This window comes from Gouania willdenowi, chromosome 20 (genome assembly GCF_900634775.1).
Source record: "Gouania willdenowi chromosome 20, fGouWil2.1, whole genome shotgun sequence".
In the NCBI taxonomy this organism is placed as follows: Eukaryota; Metazoa; Chordata; class Actinopteri; order Blenniiformes; family Gobiesocidae; genus Gouania; species Gouania willdenowi.
In genome coordinates this window covers 24,347,478-24,370,634 of record NC_041063.1, presented here as the reverse complement: position 1 = coordinate 24,370,634, position 23,157 = coordinate 24,347,478, and the positions used below count along the sequence as shown (strand labels likewise).

Below are 23,157 nucleotides of genomic sequence, written 5' to 3'. Positions count from 1 at the left end.
TAAAGCAGAACTAAGTAACTTTTTCACCTTAATAAATCCTCCTCATCATCCCTGTGAGGGTAATACAAGTGATTTTGTGGGTCTTTCATCTCCCCTTCTGCTGTTTCTAGCCAGAAAACAGCACTTGCTACTTTCCCTGCCTCCGACCCGGTGGCAGTCTCGCAGCTCTGTTCTCGTTCTCGTGACAACACGTACTGCTTTACGACCCAATACACACTAAAGGTGCGTTCACACCCAACACAACTGTAGCGTTTTCAAAAGTATAAATGATCAACTTACTGAGTTACTAAAGGATGAGCTCACTCAGAATGTATATATACGCTTATTCAACATTAACCGCTTTAATTTTGTCACAGTACATTTAGGAATCCTCCTGCTGCATGTTTCTCTAAAGCGGGAGGGAGGAGCTGCTGCCTCGGGGGTGTGGAGTGTTTACGACAGTGACATCATCAAAAGGGGGAGCGCTAAGCACAAGTTACTTAGTTCTGCTGTAATTGCCAAAAATAAATTCAAAACTTACCCATTCAAACCTATTGGAACAGTGATGTCATACTAATTCCGAGGGGTATAGCCTACCAAGGGTTATACTGACTCTGAGGGATGATACTGACGATTATACTAACTCAAGGGGTTATACTGACTCCGAGGATTTCAACATATCCATCCTCAATTGTATTTTCTTTGGAAAATGGTAAAATGCAGTTTTGTTCTTGTTTCTTTGCTATTTTTAGCTAAAAACAACAACAAAAAAAACCGACAACAAAAAAAACCGACAATAATAAACTTTTCCACCCTTATTGTTGAGTATACGTATGTAACTTTGAAGTCCTCTGTTACTCAGGAGATGTTCAGGGTCATATATATATATATAACATGTCTTGTGTGAATATGTGTGGGTGTGGGGAAGTGGAATAGACCTTGTGCTCGTACAGTAAGGAGTCAGAATTACACCCACACATACGATAGTTGGATTTGTTTCTTCTGTCAGTGTAAACTTTTGCTTGTTAAACTTTTCTCAGTAAATCTGAGGATTGAGAACATAAGCCAGAGCCTCCATCCAGAGTTTTACACTTCAGAACCATCCAAGTGGTCTAAAAGGAATCAGCACATTAGTCTTTTTCTTTGTTCTATTATCAAAATCCATCTGCAACCTGCAGAGCCAATTTCTATCTTTGTGGGGACCCTATGCAAGATGCTGTTTTGGAGCCCCCCAGTTTACCTAACCACATGGAGAGATTTCTAATTCAATGAACGGTCCATGGACTGCTACGATCTGTTACACCAGCTAAAGTCATTTTAACCAGTCTCTAAAATGAAACACCTTCACTGAGAGTCAAGCTAGAAAAATGACAACAAAATGGGTATACAATGATTCTCTATAGCAGTGGTTCTCAAACTGGGGTGGTCTAGCTGTAGCTTGGAAGTCTGTGAAATGATTATACTGTATATATATATATATATTATTGTCTTAATGTTCACATATTATGTTAATTTTTATTACATTTAACAAATTTTATGTTATATATAAGGCTAGTACAGGTTATTTTTTAACTTAATTCATACTTATTTACTAAATATTCAAGTTAAAATGTTCAAAGAATAGATAATTCCCATGGTATTTAGGGGTACAAATGGTGTAAAATATGTCAACTCTTCTTTATGTCAATAAAGTAATCAGATATTAAGAGTTTAATTTTTTTTTTTTTTTTTCAAAAGAAAACCGTTTAAAAGCACCAGCCACTTTTTATCATAACTTGCTTTTTTTCACCTATCCTCATGAATAAAACAATAAATATTTAATTTCATTTTTTCGAGTATAAAATGAAGAAAAATTATTTAAACTTTGGTTTATATCAGGGGTGTCAAACATATTTTAGTTCAAGGGCAAAAATAAAAATCTGTATTATATTTGTACATTTGTATTATTATTATTATTATTATTATTATTATTATTATTATTATTATTATTATTATTATTATTATTATTATTATTATTATTATTTTCCAGGAGGTGTGCACTTTTATTTAATTCCTATTTAATTAACAGTCTTTTATTTATGTATGTTTTCTTTTCTTTTCTTCCTTTTCAATGTTTTAGTGTTTGTTCTTTTCATTCAATATTCTGGAGCATCTGTAAAATTAAAGAAATTTCTCCCTGGAATAAATGAAGTATGTTACCAGAAACACACAAAATAATAGAAAAATATACTGAATAATGAAAAGAACAAACAACAACAACAAAATACACAAAATGACACCAAAAACACACTAAATGAGAAAAAAATACACATAAATAACAGCGAAACATACAAAATGACATAAGAAACAACCAAACAACACCAAAAACACCCACACTTAGAGAGAATAATTGAAATAAGACCAACAACACATTAAAATGACAACAAATACACACAAAATAAGAGAAAAATAAACAGAATAATAAAAAGAACAGATAAACAACAACAAAATACACACAAATGACAACAAAGACGCACTAAATGAGAGGAAAATACACAAGATCACTAGAAAATACACAAAAATAACAGAAAAACATACAAAGCATGATAAGACACAACCAAACGACACTAAAGAAACACACACACAGAGAATAATTTTAATAATACCAACAAAAATAAAAGAAAAATTAACTGAAAAATATAAAGAACAGAAAAAAAAACAACAAAATACACAAAATGACACCAAAGACAAAATGATGATAGAAATCTTGATTAGAACATGAACTGAAAATACAAGGGTTAGTCTTAGTCCCACATCAGGAGGGAGATGACCGTAAAATGAAAGAAACTTAAATTTAAATCTATTAATTCCATCATTATGTTTATAGTTGTTGTTTCATAGAATTCGTTGTTGTCATGGGACTTAGGGGACTTGGATCTAAATGTAAGAGAATGGTGGTACATGAGCCAAAAAAAAGTTTGAGATCCATATGCCATTGCATAGTCTGCATATAGCCAGAAACGGCTGTTTAGCTTTCCCCAATCCTTTCACTTAATGGAACTAATGAAGCGTTGACAATCAAACACCTTTTCTCATCACATCACCTCACTGTGTAATTCTACTGCCATGATCAGTGTCAGATCTTTGAAATATATAATATTCACCTTCATGCTCCTTTATTGTGTCTCAGACTGGCTGATGTTGAATCTGTCTCTAAACTCTAAGGGGCGTTAACTCTGCAATCAGTTTGTGTCACTGTGTAAGAGTTGATGATGATTAAAGTGTTTGCCTGGTGCTTTTTTCCCACCATTCTCAGCCCTGCAGTAAACCTCTATACATGAACTTTTGTCCTCTTCATAATTAGGAAAGCAAAACTTTCAAAGTGATTTAATATAAAGCTCGTGGACAGCAGGAGTAACTTTGTTCTCACTTTAGACCTGCCTAAACAAATTAAAAGCACAGGTAGAAATAATAGGAGTGTGATTTGCAGATTATTGACCGTTGTGCTGTTTGGGCTTTTGAGATACATAATAATAGTCCCTAAATGTTTTTCCTTTTCACAGCTTCGTGCACAGTTGAGATAAAGTATCTTGTATTGGGAGAAAACCCAAACAATGGTATCAGATAATTATACAGGGTAGTGAGGCTGTGTTTGTTTGTTTCTTTACGTGCTGAATATATATTTGAATGTATGGTTTGTAGGGATGTATACGATTCGATTCACGATACTGGGTTCACGATACAATTCTGTCACGATTTATTTTACAAAATGGGACTGTTGACAAATGATGGCAGAAAATACTGTACTATTTTCCTTTTATTTTTCATTGCCAAAAGAATCCCTTGATAAACTATTCAAAACAATGCAATTTAACTAAAAATAAATCTTGAATGAAATAAATAAAGGAATAATGCCAATGAAGAAGCCTATTAATTCAAATTCTGGTTCTATAGTAAACAATGCAAAACTGCATAATAGTTCTTTTCTTTTTAAAAGTAAAACTGTAAATGTATTTTGTGCCTTAACAATTGGACTTTAAAAAAGAAAAAAAAACAGTCTGCACTGTATTTACATCAGATATTTGTTTGGACCAGTAGAGGGCGCTGATAACCCAGTAGTCGGTTTGCATGCAGATGTCCTTGCAGTGAAGAAGAGATGCTATGCTAGAAAAACGTGACTTTTACAGATATTCACGTAATATTACAGATATTCTTTTGGTGTTAAAGGGGTAAGGAATCATTTATGAACATGTTTAAGAGTAGAAGGCGGCCAGAAAGAAAGTAGTAGCAGATTCTGCCCGCCGTCTACACTTTTGGACGAGAAGGATATATAGCGCCCTCTGCTGTTTAAAAAAAGTACCGCGATTCAATTTTCAGAGTATTGATGTGAACCGTGATACCTATGAATAGATTTTTAACTGCCTTACGATTAATCGTTACATCCCTAATGGTTTGTAACTGGGTATGCGTACGTTAAGGTCAGTGTTATCCGCCTTATTTCTAGGACCGCTATTTCATGTTTAAGGGTGTAATACACTGATGTATAGAATACATATTAGGAAATATACAATTTATTTTTTATTAGCAGATATAGACATGGTGTAGCTAGGCCTCATAGCTAAATAAATAAAACATCATTGGTTCGGGTAAAGGCAGGAGCCCATCCATAAACACAAAGTCAGCAAAATGATGTTCCATTGTTTTATATGAATCTGTGATAACCACATTTTTTGAAAAAATTTTTTCCCGAATAATATCCACTGATATCCAGGGAGTTTATCACTATTTGCTCCATAGTATGTAGTCATCTTAATGATGTAAATCCTTGTTGTAATCAGAAATAAAATAGGTTAAAAGTGATGGAAAAGGGGGTGAAATGGTTTTAAAAACCACAGAAATTGGTATATAGTGTTTAAAGTGGCACAAGTGACAATTTCATACTTTTACATCATTTTTTGAGCAAATGATCTCTGATTTATTGATCTACGAGGCCTACAATATATCTGTTAGAAAAAAGGAATTGTCGCCAGCATCTTTAGTTTCTCAAAGAACTAGCCTTTACCAACAAAAGCCCCAGAGGTACACTGTACATTTAATCGCATAAGTCAGGGGGTTCATCATTTTAAATAAAGCCATTGTCCTCAGGAAGAAGTTGAATATGTACGTTTATGACCCTAGTCCACACATTTTGTTTTTCATTCTGTCTCCATGTGCTTGTCCACGTATCGTGTTTGTATTAGTTTTGTCCTTGTCATCTCTACTGCACCTCTATCTCCAGTTCTCCTTGTTCCCCTTCCTTCAGCCAACCAGACGAGTGCAAACGAGTAAATGTGTGAGTTTCACTGCCGCTTGTTAAAATTTCTTCTTCCAAAAGATACTCTTTCCATTTCTCCTCAGTTTGACTTTCGTAAACAAACACGTGATAAAGGACAGAAATAGAAAGTCATGCAGTTGTATCGTGTTTGAGATGTTTAACCAACACAACACAAGTGCAGATTAAGTATCCTGATGGTTTCCTTTTTTAAATATTTGTCTGTAACCATTGTCCCTTGTAGTCTTTGTTTTTCTTTTCAGCCACTGTGTCCTTCAGTTTTGTTAGTTTTACACAAATGTTCAGTTTCCCACGCATAGCCGTTTTTCTTTTCATTAGCAGCAGAGTACCGTTATCCTGACCAGGCGTTTTTGTCAATCAGAAAACCAACAGACCCAGTATTTAGCAATCAGTAGTTCTAGAAACGATGAAAAACGAGGTCACAGACTTGGTTGATGGGTTAATGAAGAGGCGGGGGGAGAAAGGGGGACACAAATGGAAATAGAAAAGATTTAATTGGCAAATTAGAGAGCGAGTGGGATTTCAAATACATTTATGTCGGGATTCAAACTAGGTTAATAGGTTTCTTTTCAAAAGTCTAGTCCAGAAAGCGAGCACAACATGGTTTAGTGAAACCCAAAGGTCCATTATGACATGATAAATGTTATTACACTATTCTAATCTTTGTTCTACACCCACTGTTTGCAATTAAACAAAAAAAAGGCTCCTCAAATTACACCCACTTAAACTAAATCCAGCTTTTAGGCCCCTGAATTAAATGGATTTGAACACTATTGAAATATAAACCCCAATTTCCACTGGATGCGGCTCCGCTGCGTTATACGTCACCACCGCGCCATCAGAGCTGATAGGTTTCCACTTTAGTCTATGTGTTAATTTCCACCGGGTCCGCTGCAGTGCCTGTCTGCTCCTTCACAGCTGTGACAGTCCGGTACCCTCCGCCAGATATACACAGGACTTCTAGTTTTGGTGGACACCGGAGCATGACCCATCAATCAGCACAGAGCAAACAAAGTTAAACAGGAAATTAGGCACTTACTCCGCAATAAAATATCTGGTTACTTTTCAAAATAAAACACTTCAGATTATATTTCAAGTAACTACATCATCAAAACGTCATAATGTGTAAAAAAACAAATCACATTCACGATATTGTTTCCTCTCATACTGTAACTCACTGTAAACTACAGCAACTTTGATTTAGTTCATGTTTTACTGGTGCAGTTTTATCTCTTCTCTGTTGGCTGTTGCTAAAAAAATGTGTTTATGACAAATCCAGAGTCCAACCTTCTTCTTCTCCTTCGTTAGGAACACTGACCTGTTTATCTGTTTATTGTTGAGTTTATAAGACCTTTAACTGCGTTCTCCCGCGATTATATAAATATCGCACTCAAAACGCAACCGGTAGGGATTACCGGACAGCGGAGCAAAACCATATCAGTGCCGCGGTGCGGCGGAGACGTATCCAGTGGAAACCCCCAGTAACTCTTCCATTAATTTTTACAACGTTTGTCTCTGGTGGGCACTGGCACTCTTGCTTCGGTTTGAACACTCACATTGTACACTGTTTTCACGTGACCTCAACGTCACGGGTCAGAGCTAGACTGCCCTGTGATATGTGGCTAAATTAGGGTGACCATATTTTTATTTCCAGAAAAAAGACGACACTCGTGCCGACCTCACCGTTTTCTTGAATCTACCTTTTAAAGGCAAAATACAATATAGTAGATAAATAACTCTAAATAGCGATAAACATATGACAGACGTAGTTAGTACTGAGTAAAGTTAAATACTGCTGCATGTGTTAAAGTTTTAGTATTAAATTAAACACCTTTAAATGTTTATTTTCACTGAAACATTGTTTTTAAGTGTTGCAGATCTGGTGTATTTTCAGTGGTATGTTATGATACATATATAATATCATTTTGAAACACATGAGGTTGATTTTTTTTGTAAAATGTTATGAAACTGAAACAATTGCATAAATAAAGAGAAATAAAGTGTTTCATGTTGAAACAACATTTTTTACCTTTTGAAGTTACTGCTAGCCTTCCTTATTATCTTACCTGCTAATTAAAGTGAAATTGTGAAAATTTAGTATTTACATGGTCCCCGCGGTCATGAAATTCCTGGAAAAGTTATGGAATTTGAAAAAAAATAATTTTCCTGTCTTGAAAAGTCATGGAATATTTTAATTATTTTGAAAAAGTTTTGGAAATATAGCCTTTTTATTTTAATGTTTAAACCTCAAAGGTGTTAAGCATTATCTCAATGTGAAAGTGCTGCATACCGGCAGCATCATTAAGCGGGAATCACGAGAATGAATGAAACTGTGCTTAACTAAGATCACTTCAGATGGCTTCCTCTAAAAATCCTTAAATGCATACGCACAAAAAAAAAATCTTAATGCTTCAGAACTAGGTCATGGAAATTTGGTAAATCATTATGGAAAAGTTTTGGAAAAAAATTGAGAAATCATTGTGAAAAAAATGTGGGAACCCTGTATTTAAGACGTGCTTTTCTAACTGGTAACTCTTCAGACTATACAGTACCTATGAAGTATATCACAGTTTCAGAAAGGTTGGTGACCCCTGCTATTGGCTGTTTTTCCCAGTGGTTCCTTTGTTTTCAAATCCCTCTCTGAACCTCCATGGAGTTTTTATCATCTAGGAGGATTTTCCTGCCAACGATTTTTAACTAAACCCACCAGTATTTGGTCTTTTTCAATCCATCTTGGACTTTAGTCTTTAGTCAGACGATTTCGTCAAAACAAAGCCTCATCTTTAAAGCTGGGGTTTGTAAGTTTTTTTTTGGCATCATTTGGTCAAAAATCCATAATCATGTTTGAACATATTGTAATCAAAGTGTTCTGAGTGAACAGTGAATCTCATCTTCTTCTCCTGGCTCTGTAAAATGAACTTTATAAATCATAATGTCAGCCAATCAGAGATCTTTCTACAAACACGTGTTACTATTGGCTGCTCCTCTGAAGTCAGATGCGTTCAAGTATCGTGGTAGTAAAAGTGAAATGACGGACTTTCCAAGCAGAACTCTCCATAACAGCGTTAGACACAACAGTTACACTGAAAATCAAGATGAAAAAAGCAGACCGATGTGGAGAAGCAACAGTTTAAAACCACAAACACTGAGGAGGAACGGATCACTTTCGCTTTGCGTCCTCGCAGACCTCCGTGACTGCGGGATAAATCAAGAGAAGCTTATTCGTGGTGAATTAATTTTATAGTCTGGATGCAAGGTGATGGTTGTCAGTCCGCTCAGAGCGACAGGCAGCTGGGATCACAGCCCCCTCTGTGTGCTCTCTGGCGGGTACGAGCTGATGTCAGCAGCCGTTACTCGGTAAAGTAATAGTGATACGTTTATTCATGTTAGAGTCTCTAAAGCACCAGAAAAATCTCCAATAACACAAGATAAAGTCCATACACTTTCACGAGGGAAAGAGTCGCTAAGAGCGTTCTCAAAAGACACCGGTAACGGAGGTTGGGTTTTGGTTTTAAAACGGAGCGGAGTTAGGATTCTGCAAACTGCAGCTCTAATGATTCCGGCACGTGTGAGTAAAATTACTGTAATGATATAATACTGGCTGTAAAGAGCAACTCATTAGCTTTCGGAAACTGGTGGATTTGATCTGTTAGAGTAAATGTTAGCGGAGTCATTTAAATTAACGTGTTCTCCTAGACGCAGTCAGGGTTCCTGGGAAACCCGGACATTTTGATGAGTTTGTAAAATCCATCCGGACAAGACGTGAAAAAGGGACACGTCCAGGTAAATCTAGCTAAACCACGTTTGTACCAGCCTCGTCTTTGTACGGTGGAGGGCCTGGCCATGAAGATAACGGTTTTTGCTTTTTTAACTTTTGGACAGACAGAAATAGAGATACACAGACATAGAGAGACGTAGGCCTTTTCTGCTATAGCCACCCGTGTGTATATTTTAATTGTGACTGTAACTAGAATAAAAAAAAAAACCAATGAAATTATACTACTCTAGTGATCTGTCCTTAGAGCTGTTCAATTAAAAGATCCAGGAAAAGTAATATGTGCAACAGCTAATTGCAGATGCTGCCACAAAATAAACAGTTAAATTAAATAGGCGTCATACACTTTCTTTTCACAATCGTCTGACAAATTTGTTTCCTAAGTGTTATTGTTTACTGAACAATGAAGGTGTCGGCCCGATGTCGATCTAACTTTAATTTGCTACATTTGGTTCGTAACACTGCATCTCCTGAGGCTGTGAGTTTGCTACACCACGTCTACTTTATTTACTCGTGTCCCCGTTTGGAGCCTAAAGCCCCAAGATTGATGAGTTTTTGTCTGTAGTTTGAAAAATATCGGGCGAAAAACAGGATACGAGAGGTCTTTGTTGTAGAGTCAATGAGAAATGACAATTGTTTCTGACTATCAAAGTGAAACAGCAGGAGGTCTTTGAGCCGTAATTTGTAAAGGATTAATGCACAGCGCGTGCAGGGAAAACGCTTTGTAATACAGAACAATTGTAAATGTGTTTGCTGTATCGGACCAAAATGCGTCTGTTTAGGTTAAAAAAGGTAAAAGTAAAGTTTGGAAAAATGTAAATTAAAAAAAAAATAAATACATCCACTGACAGTAAGGGTGTAAGAAAAAGAAAATTGGAGATATATTGCGATATTTCGTGTTTTTAACGGGAAAAAAAAACCTATATAAAAAAACATATGCTAACATATGCAATGCACAGCACATAAACGCCCAGTCACTAGGTGTCAGTGAACGCACCATCAGACCTTGTTAAACTACCTCACTACTCAATGCATTTTAGCTTAATTGATTGCACTTTATCTTTATAAAACATACTGGGCACTTTTATAGATGTATGTGACTTAGAATCAGAATCTGTTGTAGATGCAAAAATTTGACAGTGTAATACCACTTGTTTTTGATGTTTAGTACATTAAATACAGTTAGTTACCATTTACCTGTTCTTGCAAGTTTAAAAAAATGAAATAAATTGTATTTTATACCATTTTGTACTTGTAAAGGTGAAAATTATTGATGTTGTGATATATCAAGATGTATGTCGTATTGTTTTGTGTTGGGATATATCGTATTGTGACATGAAAATCGTGAATCGACTAATTGACAGTATCAAAACTAAACCTCATCACATTAGATGAAGGACTTAAATGAGGTGAGATGTGATTTTATGAATGGACTTCATTAATCTATGTTGACCTACATTATTGAGGAAACATTTTTAAATAATCCTATCTTTGTTGAAAAAGAAAATGCAGAATTTCTTTAAAAAAAAACTCTCACTATTTTAATCAAAGTATTCCAACGTGTGTTCTTTAGTTGTAAAATGTCAGAGTGACTGTATGGGTTGAAACCAGGCTATTACAATTGATTTTTGCTATTGGCTGAGAACTAGATCATGTAACATTTTGGGACCATCTTGTGTCACAAACAAGCATTGTTAGCCCCGCCCCTTTTATAAAAACTAGCACCTGTGGGCTCTACAATCTGTGGTGAGTAGGATAGATTGAGAGAAGAGTAAACAGAGCTACAGTGAGTAATGAGTAGCTAGTTAGCATAGCATAGATTGTTCATTGGAGATTTTATAGTATAGACTGGGCGTGACTAGACTGCTCCAGGAGCCCCGCCCATAATCAAGGCATTTTTTGAATTTCCCTCCTAGTGGCAGGTCAGGAGAAAGCAGGGGTTTAGTTACGTTATCAACTCTATCAACTGCACTAATTTGTTTAATAACAGTTAAGGGAAATAATAGCTTTTTTTATTATTATTATTTCTATTTATTCTCCACCCCTAAAAGAAAACATTAACGTTTCTGTCATTGATGGCATTTAACTGGTTTTTGGTGTCAATCGTTGCCCTGCAGCTTTCTGGGTTCCCCGCCTGTCAGCAGTCACGCTCGGCTGCTCGGGGACTTTGTACGAGGATAAAACTGCTGAGAGTGTAAAAACTCATTCGTTGGTGAGCGGGTGGCTCAAAAAGAAGGGAAGAAACTTGTTTCGGTTTGTGCACTGCAGGCAAGGATGATAGTTTAAATGAGGGGTTGGATAGCTATGGCTCCAGAGCACTTGTGGCTCTCTTACACATGTCTGTGGCTCAGTGACCAATCATCTCGTGTCTATGTGGTGGGTGGGGCCAACCCCCCTCTCTAAACTATTAAATTCACAGTATATTTAGCTTTTTTTTGCCATCAAAAAAACCCTTTTGAAGATGAAACAGCAGAACCATTGTTGCAGTACGGCACATGTGTCAAACTCAAGGCCCGGGGGCCAAATTCGGCCTTTCAGAGTATCAGATTCGGCCCGCAGGAGAAAGGAAAAATGGCAGAGAAAACATGAATCATTGTGTAAATTACCAAATAATTTAGTTGTAAATTGTTGTTGAAAGAACTATTTTTTTTTTTCCAAAATCCTGCAATTTTTCTCAAATTATTCCACAAAATCTCCCCAAATTAATTAAAAATGGTCAGAAAATGAAAAATCAAAGGACATTGAAGTTTCTGTTACTTATTGCTAAGATATTGTTGATGCCCTCCTTACTTTATGTCTAATTTATAACTGAAAGTGCAAACTTGGGCACATTAATGTTGAATTTGTTTGTTTTCCCGCTTAAAACCTGCAGCATTTGTGACTGAACTTGTCCATATTTGGCCCTTGAACTAAAATTAGTTTGACACCCCTGCAGTACGGGACGTTTACCCCTTAGTTCATGTTAATACATTGTTAATAATGTGTCTGCAGGCTTGTCTAAACCCTTTTCTTTTTTTTTTTTTTTTTTTTTTTTTTTTTTTTTGTTTTACTTCTAATGAAGTTTTGGCCATGGGTTAGGGTCAGGTTGAACTTCACCTTTTGATGTAATTTTAAAGAATGTACCACAATATATTATCAATGGAAAAGGAAAATGTTTGTGTGCAGGTAAAACAAAAAAAGAATGTGTCAAACTCCCTTTGGAGGCATCTGATTCGGTCCACAGGAGAAAGTCAAAATGACATGAATCATTGTCAACAATATTTGCATAGGCTGTTAACAAAATCCTTCAATTTTCCTCAAATTCTTACATATTATCCTTAATTAAAATAGAAATTGGTCACAGATTCTTGGAAATTTAAAGTGAAGATCCTGTTGGGACTGATATGTATCACTTGGATAGTGTTGGTTTCTTACATATTTTGTATTTTATGTAAGTGTAGAAGTGCAAACTAGGGCACGATAATGTTGAAATTACTCATTTTCCTGCATTAAATCTGTGGCCCACTTGAGATCAAACTGGTCTGTATTTGGCCCCTGAACTAAAATGAGTTTGACACCCCTGATTTACAACAATCAGATAACATAAATGAGATTAAAAAGGAATGACATCATAATTTGCTTACCAAATGCACATTAGATAATCATCTATGCTCTACACTGTCCATCCGATAAGTTGAAGTTATTGTTTGTAGGTTATGGGTGCCCCAAATAGTAGATGGGCTTTGATTACCACAAAAAAACTCCAAAACTTCTCTACATTATCAGCCACATCCCTACCATTGGGAGTGACATAAGGTTCAGTCTATCATTACATTTGGCCTTGAAACCCCCGAGCGTAGACTATTTCTCTTATTAACCTCTCTGTGTCTCTTTAGGTGGATGGCATCGTGGCTCTGGGCGGATTAGGAGGCAGGTTTGACCAGACTATGGCCTCCATCGAGACCCTACACCATGCTCTATCAATGACACAGCTGCCATTATTGATCATACAGGGAGAAAACCTGGCATATCTGCTCAGACCCGTAAGTGCTTTATCGATTTAACGGTAAAAAGAACAATTGACGCTCATCTGGCTTATCTGCAATCTGGGACCACTTTGTATCACCTTAGATTACACACATTATGTCATAGATATGTTACATATTTAACATAGAATTGAAATAAGTTCAAATATTTTGTTTTTTTAAAGACATAATAATAACGGTGCAAGTCTTTAGTTTGCTTTTTGGGTGGAGTTTTTAATAGTGAATGTTATGACAGCAGTCAAAAAATGTATTTACACTGTGATCTACATGTATTTTGGTAATTACAGTCCTCTAGATCAGGGGTTTTCAACCTTGGGACCTTGGAGACACTGGGAGCGTGTCACCAGATGCCTTCAAGAAACTAAGAATATTTCCTTAACTTTTTGAGCCCACGTTTGCTTATTATTTCCACTTTTCTGCAACTACACCAAACTTCCCACATTTTAACCTATTTTCATCACTTATTTTTGCTCCTTTTGATGCATTTTTGATATTTCCATCAAATCTCAATGTTTTTTCTCCACATTTTTCTACTTTCAAGACATTTTCGGCACTTATAAACCCTTTCCGCCTATATATATATATATATATATATAATGCTTATTTTGGCCAATTTAACCGCATTCATGATTTATCATGCCCATTATTTGCCAGTTTAAACTAATTGTTGCAATATTGACACTTTCATCATCTTTTCCACCATTTTATGTCACTTTTCACCTTTTTTTATTCTTTATTAAAACAATGATTTATATCTTTAAGATAACTACATATTAGGGCTCAAATAATAATAAACTTATTGGATAACAGTGGATATTATTCAGATGAATCAATAAATGTGGTTATCACAGATTCATAGAACAGTGGACCATCATTTTGCTGACTTTAGGGATGGACCCCAAAAAGTCTCTGGCACCTTTATTTATTTATTTATTTATTTATTTTTTGTTGATTAATCACCCATAATCAATGAAATGACATGTTTTGGCCTTCAGTAAACAACTTAGCATATGCCTCAGCTCCCTGTAATGTGGTCAGCTTAGAGCTATGAACATAGACTGTTCACATCACTAATGATTAGTTACATATATGCATTGGTTCTTGGGTGACAACCTCTAGAAATCTGAAAATATACTTTATTACTATTTTCATTGGCCTATAACTGCATGTGGGAATGTAAGAAAACATCTGATCTCTGTTTTAATTTATAGTATAAAAGTTAAGGATATTGTTTCTTGTTTTATAAAATATTGTTTATTTATGTGGCTTATTCATTGCCGATATTGAAAATCCTTTACATGAGGTCATTGCTGCTTGCCTCTGTGTCATATAATCATTTATTGTTTATTATCAACCCCTGGAACAAGTGAATACAGGGAAATGTATAATAGACGCTAGAGTAATTGTGATGGCAAAAGGTGAATAGATACTATTTTTTTAAAGGAGCGTGTAGGTGGACTAATGTAGCTGCAGGCAAACATCCACTATCTGTGTTCTTTTCTATCTTCTTTCTACAGCCTGTGTAATCAGCCCTCTGCTCTTGTTGTTTCCTCCAAGAAATTGTCAGATTCCACCTTGATTAGAGTGTTTTACACACACACACACACACACACACACACACTCTTCTGTACTTATTGTGCCCCAATTTGCTATTGTGAGTGAAAAACAGCAGCTCCTCTAATGGTTCCAAAATACTTTCTCTCCCTCAATGCCAGCAACTCTCTCATCCTCCATTGCTGATTAAGTTCAGAAGTGGCACAAACAGCTGCCTTTTGAGTACACACTACAGTACCCCCACCACCCCAATCCTCTGCCATCCACATGACACTTTGTAACGCCTTAAAGGTAGGGTAGGTACTTTTGTCCAGAAACACTTTTTGAGTTTTTCATTGAAATTTTTCTTGTCCTCACAGAAATTAAGATCTTATGTGCTCTGAAAAAGGAACAAATAAAATCTGTCATCTGTAGCAGCTGTAAACCTGTAAAAAAAAACTTCTACTGATCACGTCTCCCTGTCTCCCTGCTCATTCACGACCCCTCGCGAGCACTAGCCCACACTCAAAGCACGTCACCAGTGACAGAGTTCAAACTGAGTTTTTTTGTCACGTTTTTTAACATATTTAATGATAAAGTTTAGTGTTTACTTATTGCTGAATGAGACATGAGACGCTATTGGAGCACCGGTGCTCGTGCATGCGAGTGAGGGACGTGCCTTTAGAGGGATCACAGATGGGGGGCTAAAGGCAGAGCCCTCAGAGGATGCTGCATTAAAAATCATGCTAGCTTAAAAATTACCTACCCTGCCTTTAAGTCACATGTGTCAAACTTGAATCATTGTGTAAGTTACCAAATAATTTAGTTGTGGATATCACAGTAGGGTTGCAAAGAGGCATAAAATATTTTGCAAATTCCCATGGCAAATTAAGCTTAGGAATTTTGACAATATTTTAAAAAACATAAACTTTTAATTAGAATTATTTATTGAAATTAACCACAATTAATTACTATATCATATCCAAACACAAATATTAGCATCCATGCAAAAATAATACACCAAAAACATGTTATTTCAACAGATTTTTGTATTTATCACAAATTTAATGAAACTCAACAATAATTGCAGAGGTTTACAGTTTCCCTCTGCTTTTATAACACAATGGAAGTCATTTTTACTCTTGAATTGTTGGAACAAAGGTAGATTTTTTTCAAAAATTTTGCTCAATCCTCGAATTATTTGACAAAATGTCCCCGAATTTAAATAGTATTGTCACTATTGTCACGACTACCTTCTGTTGTCTTTTTATTGCACTTTGTATTTATTGAGCTGTCATGACAGTAAATTTCCCCAATGCGGGATGAATAAAGATACTCTACTCTACCTTTCACCTATTCTGTGGATATTGTCAGTGCCTTATTTACTCAACATACATGCATCATTTATACTGTACATGGAAATGCAAAGTAGCACTTATGGTGAAACTGTTTAATTTCCCAACTCTGCAGCCCACTTGTTATTATATACAAAATTCTTACAAAATTTTCCTCAAATTATTGCATATTATCCTTGATTAAGAAGGAATTGGTCACAAAGTCTCGGAAATTTAAAGTGAAGATCCTGTTGGGACTGATATCTATCACATATCACTTGGATATTGTTGGTTTCTTACATATTTTGTACTTTGTGTATGTAGAAGTGCAAACTATGGCACAACAATGTTGAAATTACTAATTTTCCAATGCCCATATTTGGCCCCCTGAACTAAAATGAGTTTGACACCCGTGCCTTAAGTAAACCACTCCCTTTCCTTCCAGTCTCTTCCTTCTACGTGTCATTATTCCACAGGCGTGTTGTCATTTCTGACTTCATACCTCAATACCTCCAATTAATCTTACCTCAGCGAGGGTAAATTAGGCTCGTTTGTCAACACGGTTCCGATTCGTCGCCTACTGATGAGCACACGCAGCCCGTACACGAAGGTGAACACAACCTTCGGAAAGGACCGGCGCTATTTGTTCAGGTTACATCTGTAATTGAAGTGTTTACAACTTTCCCCCAAATATCCTCGCTGAGCATCTTCAGTGCAATCACTGGCTTTTTGCTACGTGCTCAGCTTCAGAATTTAGTGGCACAATCAATACTTTGAGTGCGGCAATTGTTCTACATAGAATTGACTATTGTTCATTCGGCTAATTTTATAAGTGCTGACTTTGTGTCGCTGAAAAATGAAGAAGAGGAAAAGTCCCGTTGCGTGGCTTTAAGGCTGCTAAAAGATGTAATGTTTTATTTAAATCTGACACATTTATGTTCATCTACAATGAATCATCACATATTGATGTCTATGTTTGCTGAGAGGGAGCTGTGATTTGTTCCCAAATGAGGTGGCACAGCGTTGAACTGTTTTTTTCTGGTGTAGATCAGCAGAAATCCTGTGCTTTTATAGTATATAGCATGCTGAGGGCGTTGCATGATTCCTGTCTCTTTTATTAAATTACCGGTTGGGACACTGAAGGCTGCAAGCCTTTTAATTTTTCAATCCCAACACGACTACAAGATGTTTTAATCAGTTAAAGTCTCAGGGTAGTGCTAAATTTACTCGATTCAAATGTAGGATAAAGGAGGCGTGGGGAGCTGTGCAGAGTTCTAGGATTTTCTTTGCTGTGTTTGCACAATAATCGGAACATCTTGTGAGTCAAAAGGTCAAGGAGGATTGTAGTCACTAATTAGTCACGAAGATGATTGAGACGACGTCCACACACAATGCAAAACACTATAAATGCTTTTATTTTGACACAATGTGGGTGAGAGCTATAAGCTTGCTTGCACAAAGCCCTTAAAGAGATCCTCAACTGTTGTTTTTTTTGTTTGGTTTTTTTTTATAAATGTGACCTAAAACCTTTGAAATGTACTAATTAGTAGATCTTTGCCTAAGAAAACACATTATTTTGCACCATATTTGTTTTTATTAACTTTTAAAAATGGGACTACTTTACAGTTTTAGAACCTGTGTTCCACCATCTTGAAATCACGTGATTGATGATGTCACACGGCCTTACTGCCTGTAAACTCAACTCAACTTTATTTATAGAGCCCTTTGCTGTACACCATAAATACAAACAGCAGAAAAACAATAAAATAAATTAAGTAAAACAAGAATAAAAACTGATGTAATTGTAAAACCCAACAGTGAAAAGAGACAAGTCACAGGACAATAAAACAGGAGCAGCTTTTCAGTCAAAATGTCAACTTGTGTTGCTTTTGGTTGCTCTAAATAATCAGGAAAATTTAAAGATGTGGATGTAAAACTCTTTTGTTTACTGAAAAAGAATAAAAACAGTTGTGACCTGTAAAAATCTATGACCACGGTGGGCGACAGTTTCATAGTAGATAATGAAGCAGAGAAGAAGAGCTCTCCTAAGGAGCCCTAACTGCAGTAGTGCAATATTATCAATACCGTAAAGCACATATTGTGCATTTGATTACATCAATCTTGAGGTATAATGCGTATTGTACACTCATGTAAGCGTGATCTTCTTGTGCAAACTGTCACACTTCCTGAAAGGCTCAGGTTTATGTATAGAAAACCACTTCAGGCTCATTTTCTAAACACTAAAAAGACTCCAAAGCTTCATATTTTCCCAGCGTACCTCCCCTCTGGCTCTGCAGCGCTGTGACACCAAACAAATGTGTGAAACAATCTGCTTTTGTTGACTTTATTTTTCTCTGGTTCCTTATAATAACTTGCTTTGCTAGTTTTGCACATGTTGCACTTTCAATGTACATTTATTTGCCTTAACCTAAAAGTGAAAGTGGTGCTGAAATGTCCATGCTATCTTTATTTAGTCCAGTAGTTGTAAATAAATACCACAAAGTGCAGAAAAGTGCAGCTGTTTATGTGTCTAGGTGACTATGTAAGGGAAGCCTCACATACCCCAGAAATGTTTGGACCAAAGACCAACTTTACAATTTTATTACTTTTTTTGGGGGGGGGAATTTTCAATAATTTTGGTTAATATTTTTCGAGTCCACCCATGATAGTTTTTTTTTTTTTTAATTTTGTTAGGCAGGGCATAGTTGAACATAAAAGAACACGACTCTGATTTGTAATATATTGTCATATTTTGATTATATTTACTTTTTATTTTGTATAATGTATCAAGTAAAAATCACCTGGCATTAGTGATGGTGATTCTAATTTTAATGATAGTGTTCTAGGGTTAATGTTGTGACTATTAAGAGGTAAACTGAACGATGCTGTATTTATTTAGTCCAGTAGTTGCAAATAAATACAACAAAGAGGTCATTTACAAGGAAATTCATATAACCAAAATTAAAAAATGTTTAATTTAAAAAAACAAAATAATTAAATGTAATTAGAATTTAAATGAAAAAAACATTTTTAATGGTAACTGGTAAACTGTAAAAAATCTTCTTTTGTCTGGTTTTTTCTTTTGATTTTCATTCTTCTTTTTAAAGTCTTCCTTGGGGATGGCTTGTGTATGGTCACAATTATGCAATAAAATAAATTCATTTATTGAATTGCAATAACAAAACATGCAGTGCTGTGGTAAAAAGATTGCACTTCATGTAATGTTGACCTTTGACAGCATGTGCAGACATTAAAAAAAAAAAAATCTATTGTGGTCCAACTATATTTCACGCCCTGGTATTAACTGCATATTCATTTTTTTTCTGATAATAATCTTCCTCGGCTCTGTTTAGTTTTCTTCTCTAAAATAAAATGCCTCATAGCTTTAAGTCAGTAGTAAGTCTTCTGCATGTTGTTGCTCCAGCTGTTACTGTTTACTAAAAGCGCTTGACGCAGCGTTTTGTCACAGAGAATAATGGAGTGTAATTCAGATTGTCATGGCTTGTAATTTTAAGTGCAGGCAGGAAATGAAAGTCAGTAAGAAAAGAGCTTTGGTCCTCACAACAGGAAAGCTAAAAGTTTCCTCATTTGAAGACAAAAATCAAGTCTGCAGGCTTTATTTTTTCCTTCCTCTGTTGATTTTTATGTGATCTCACACACACGCAGAGATGTACACACTCAGGATTATAATGGTTTCCACCACTACTGTGTCTGTGTCAGCAGGGCAGCCACAGACTGGGAGTGAACACGGGTCTGGAGGGGAACTGGTGCAGCCTCATTCCAGTCGGTGGGCCCTGCCGGACCACTACTACTGGACTCAAGTGGAACCTGAGTGAGTCCTCTATGAAAAAACCTGGTTTGCACCTGAAAATTTAAATAAGGGTCACATGAAGTGCCTTGTACAGTGTTTTTCAACTTTGGGGTCGTGACCTCATGTGGGGTCTCCCGGTATTCAAATGGTGTCGCCTGAAATTTCTAGTAATACTGATTAAAATTCCAATTTTAATTTAGTTATTATTCTTATTAAAATAAAACACCACACACATACTTTCACCTTCTCAAATATGCAGTATACAAATATCTGAACTGCAGGCGTATCTTGTCACTTTGTGCACCAATCTATACTCATAACACAATATCACAAATATGATGAAAAACTGATTCTAGAAGAAGAAAACACATTGTTTTTGCACCGTATTTGTTTTAAATTAAAAATGGCACTACTTGACCAGCCTGTGTTTCTGCCATCTTGAAATCACGTGATTGATGATGTCACACGGCCCCACTGCCTGTAAACATCCAATTGGTTCCTATTGAGTGAAACATTCAGCCTGCTTTTTAGATCATTTAACAGCTTTTTAGACCATTTAGCAGCTTTTTACATGATTTAGCAGCTTTTTTCAGTTAAAATGCCAACTTGTGTTGCTTTTGGTTGCTCTAAATATTCAGGAAAAGTTAAAGATGTCGAATGCCGAAAAAGGATAAAAACAGTTGTGTACTGAAAATAATCTATGACCACAGGGGGCGACAGTTCCAACTCTGTGGTTTGGTAGTAGACAGTGAAGCAGAGAGGAAGAGCTCTCCTAATAGACCTTTAGTCTCCCTTAAACAGTGCGCTGACACGCTCTGGTGGCTGAAGTTAGCTAGTAAATCACTTCCACCCAAAACGACTTCTATCCTCAGGGTTTGTACGTCTTCAACAGTCTGTGATTTACTCGTTAACCACATACACATTCAGAATGTGCCAGTTAGGAGAACGGGTGAGAATCTGAAACTAGAAATTAAGATCATCTTTTTGTGTTTTATAATTGAATGCTACATGCTAGGAGCTGCAGCTAATTTTCTTATTTGAAGTCGAGGAGTTACTATAGAAATGATTGGTTGAATATTCATGTCATTAACTGCCTGTATTTTTATCGATTTTTGAAAGACATTTCTTTCAAATTTATTGAAAAAGTGAAGTTTAGATTGACATGTTTGAAAAGGATTAAATGTTGTTTTTTTTTTTTGTTTTTTTTGCAATTTTGCAGCAATTAAAAAGATATTTTTTAAAATTCCTTTCTATTAAAAAATCCATTTGCATGTCTAACAGTATTTTAAAAACAAAGATGCAGATCTCCTATGAAATTGTACTCAAGTACAAGTAAAAAGTAGTTCAATTAAAAAGTACTCAAAGTAAAAGTTACTAGTTACTTTCACCGCCTCCACATTTATTTTTGGTAATAAATCTTGCCACGGTTCTTTTGCACACAGTAAACATCTCATGTATAAACTTAAAAAGGGAAAAAAATGAATTTATTTATGTATTTATTTTGTTTTTATTCTTAATTTTGCCTATTGCTTTTTCTTTTCTCTTCTTATTTGTATTATATTGTTTTTAATGTATTACACTGTTTCTATTATTCTGTCTTTATTATAAAGTGTCCTTGGGTGGCCTGAAAGGTGCTTTTTAAATATAATGAATTATTATTATTATTATTATTATTATTATTATTATTATTATTATTGTTATTGTTATTGTTATTGTTATTGTTATTATTATTATTATTATTATTATTAGATTTACAGTAACGTGAGTACTTGTAATCCATTACTTTCACCTTTGGAAATATCCTTATCTTTTTACAGTATGTTAAAAGTGTCCTCTGACACTTTGAAGTAAAAAATATTCTGACAACTATTTTTGAGCTCTGTAATCTGTTTTTTTGGGGGGGATTTGCTCTTCCTGTATAAAATGTTCATCACAACTTGCTTGTGGAGACTCTACTAATCTCTGGTGACACGACAACTGCTCCTAAGAAGTCACCATTCCGTGATTTTCCTGACTTCAAGGCTTTTCTCTGATAAAAGATCAATCATCACCAGCCTCACTGGCTCCAATGGAGTTGATTCACTTGCTTCCAAAGGAAGATTTTGCTCTTTAAATAATAAAGTTGTGTCTGTGACTCATGATGTTTTGATCTTGTGCTGCATACATTTAGCACAAATTGTCAGTAATCAAGAAAATACTTTAAACTGATAATGCTCTCCAGAGTGACACACAGAATATGTTTACTTAATAATTTACTAATAATGGAGCAGTTTTTGTAATTCAGTTCATAATTCATGCTGTTTTGATGTTGGATCAAGAGAATGTTTAAGCTTGTGGAGAAAATCAAGATTTGAGTCATATTCATTCATTCATTTATGAACCCAATAGAAGCTCAAATGCGTTTCTTTTTTTTTTAATATAATTTTATATTCATAAATATAAAGCAGCTATTTAATTGTACTTTTACTTTTATTAATTTTTATTCAGCAATTGCAATATTTCCTTACATAATGTATATTGTATGTTCTTTCACTAAAATGGTGCAAGTTTGAATATAATTTACAACAAACCTTCTGATTCTGATTAAATTTTCAATTAAAAAAATATTATTTGAAAAGATTTTGATTATGCTTTAATACATGTTTCAACAACACAATAGGTCAAAAAAAGAAAATTTTTAATAAAAAATATATGTTTTTTTTTTGTTTGTTTTTTTGGTTTTTGCAGTTGATTTCTTTTATACTTGTACTTGTATCTTTATGAGGTTTTCAAAAATAAATCTCCCATGAAAAAAAAATGTATAATGTTTATATTCAAGTTCATAGATTTGATATTTATATACTAGTTGAAAACCAGTGAGAAATTTCTAGTAAAGTTTATAAAAAGTAAACTTAATGGAGACTATTTCATCCAGAAAGATCTCTGGTTTGTTGTAGCTCATTTAAAATGTCAACTTTCGGAATCGGAAATCGGAATCAAAACGAGGAATCGGAATTGGTGATGATTGATCTTTTATCAGAGAAAAGCCTTGAAGCCAGTAAAATCACGGAATGGTGACTTCTTAGGAGCAGTTGTCGTGTCAACAGAGATTAGTAGAGTCTCCACAAAGCAAGTTGTGATGAACATTTTATACTGAAAGAGCAATAGATAAATGGACATAAATAGACTATATTTTCAGAATTTTCAGCAATTTTGACCGTACATTTTTTTTTAATAAGAAACACTTGAATGAGATGTTTTAAAGGACGATGAGTGGCAGTTGTTACTAATAATCGATGGGACGGAAGTTGTCGGCTTGTTGGAGCTGCAGAAACTACACAAAAAGAAAAATGTAATTACGCGTCTACTTTTGATTCATGGAAATATTTCTGATCCGGGTCGTTTCCATT

General features: G+C 35.2%; 1 protein-coding gene across 3 annotated transcripts in view; it reads left to right on the top strand.

The window, feature by feature from the left end:
• The window catches only part of tpk1 (thiamin pyrophosphokinase 1), a 90,347-nt gene that overhangs the window by 36,105 nt on the left and 31,085 nt on the right, over nucleotides 1–23,157 (top strand). For all 3 annotated transcript variants that reach the window (XM_028434975.1, XM_028434973.1, XM_028434974.1), the window contains exons 7-8: nucleotides 12,941–13,087; nucleotides 19,681–19,789. In XM_028434975.1, coding sequence (XP_028290776.1) covers nucleotides 12,941–13,087; nucleotides 19,681–19,789 — 256 coding nt within the window. The remainder of the gene's footprint in view (nucleotides 1–12,940; nucleotides 13,088–19,680; nucleotides 19,790–23,157) is intronic.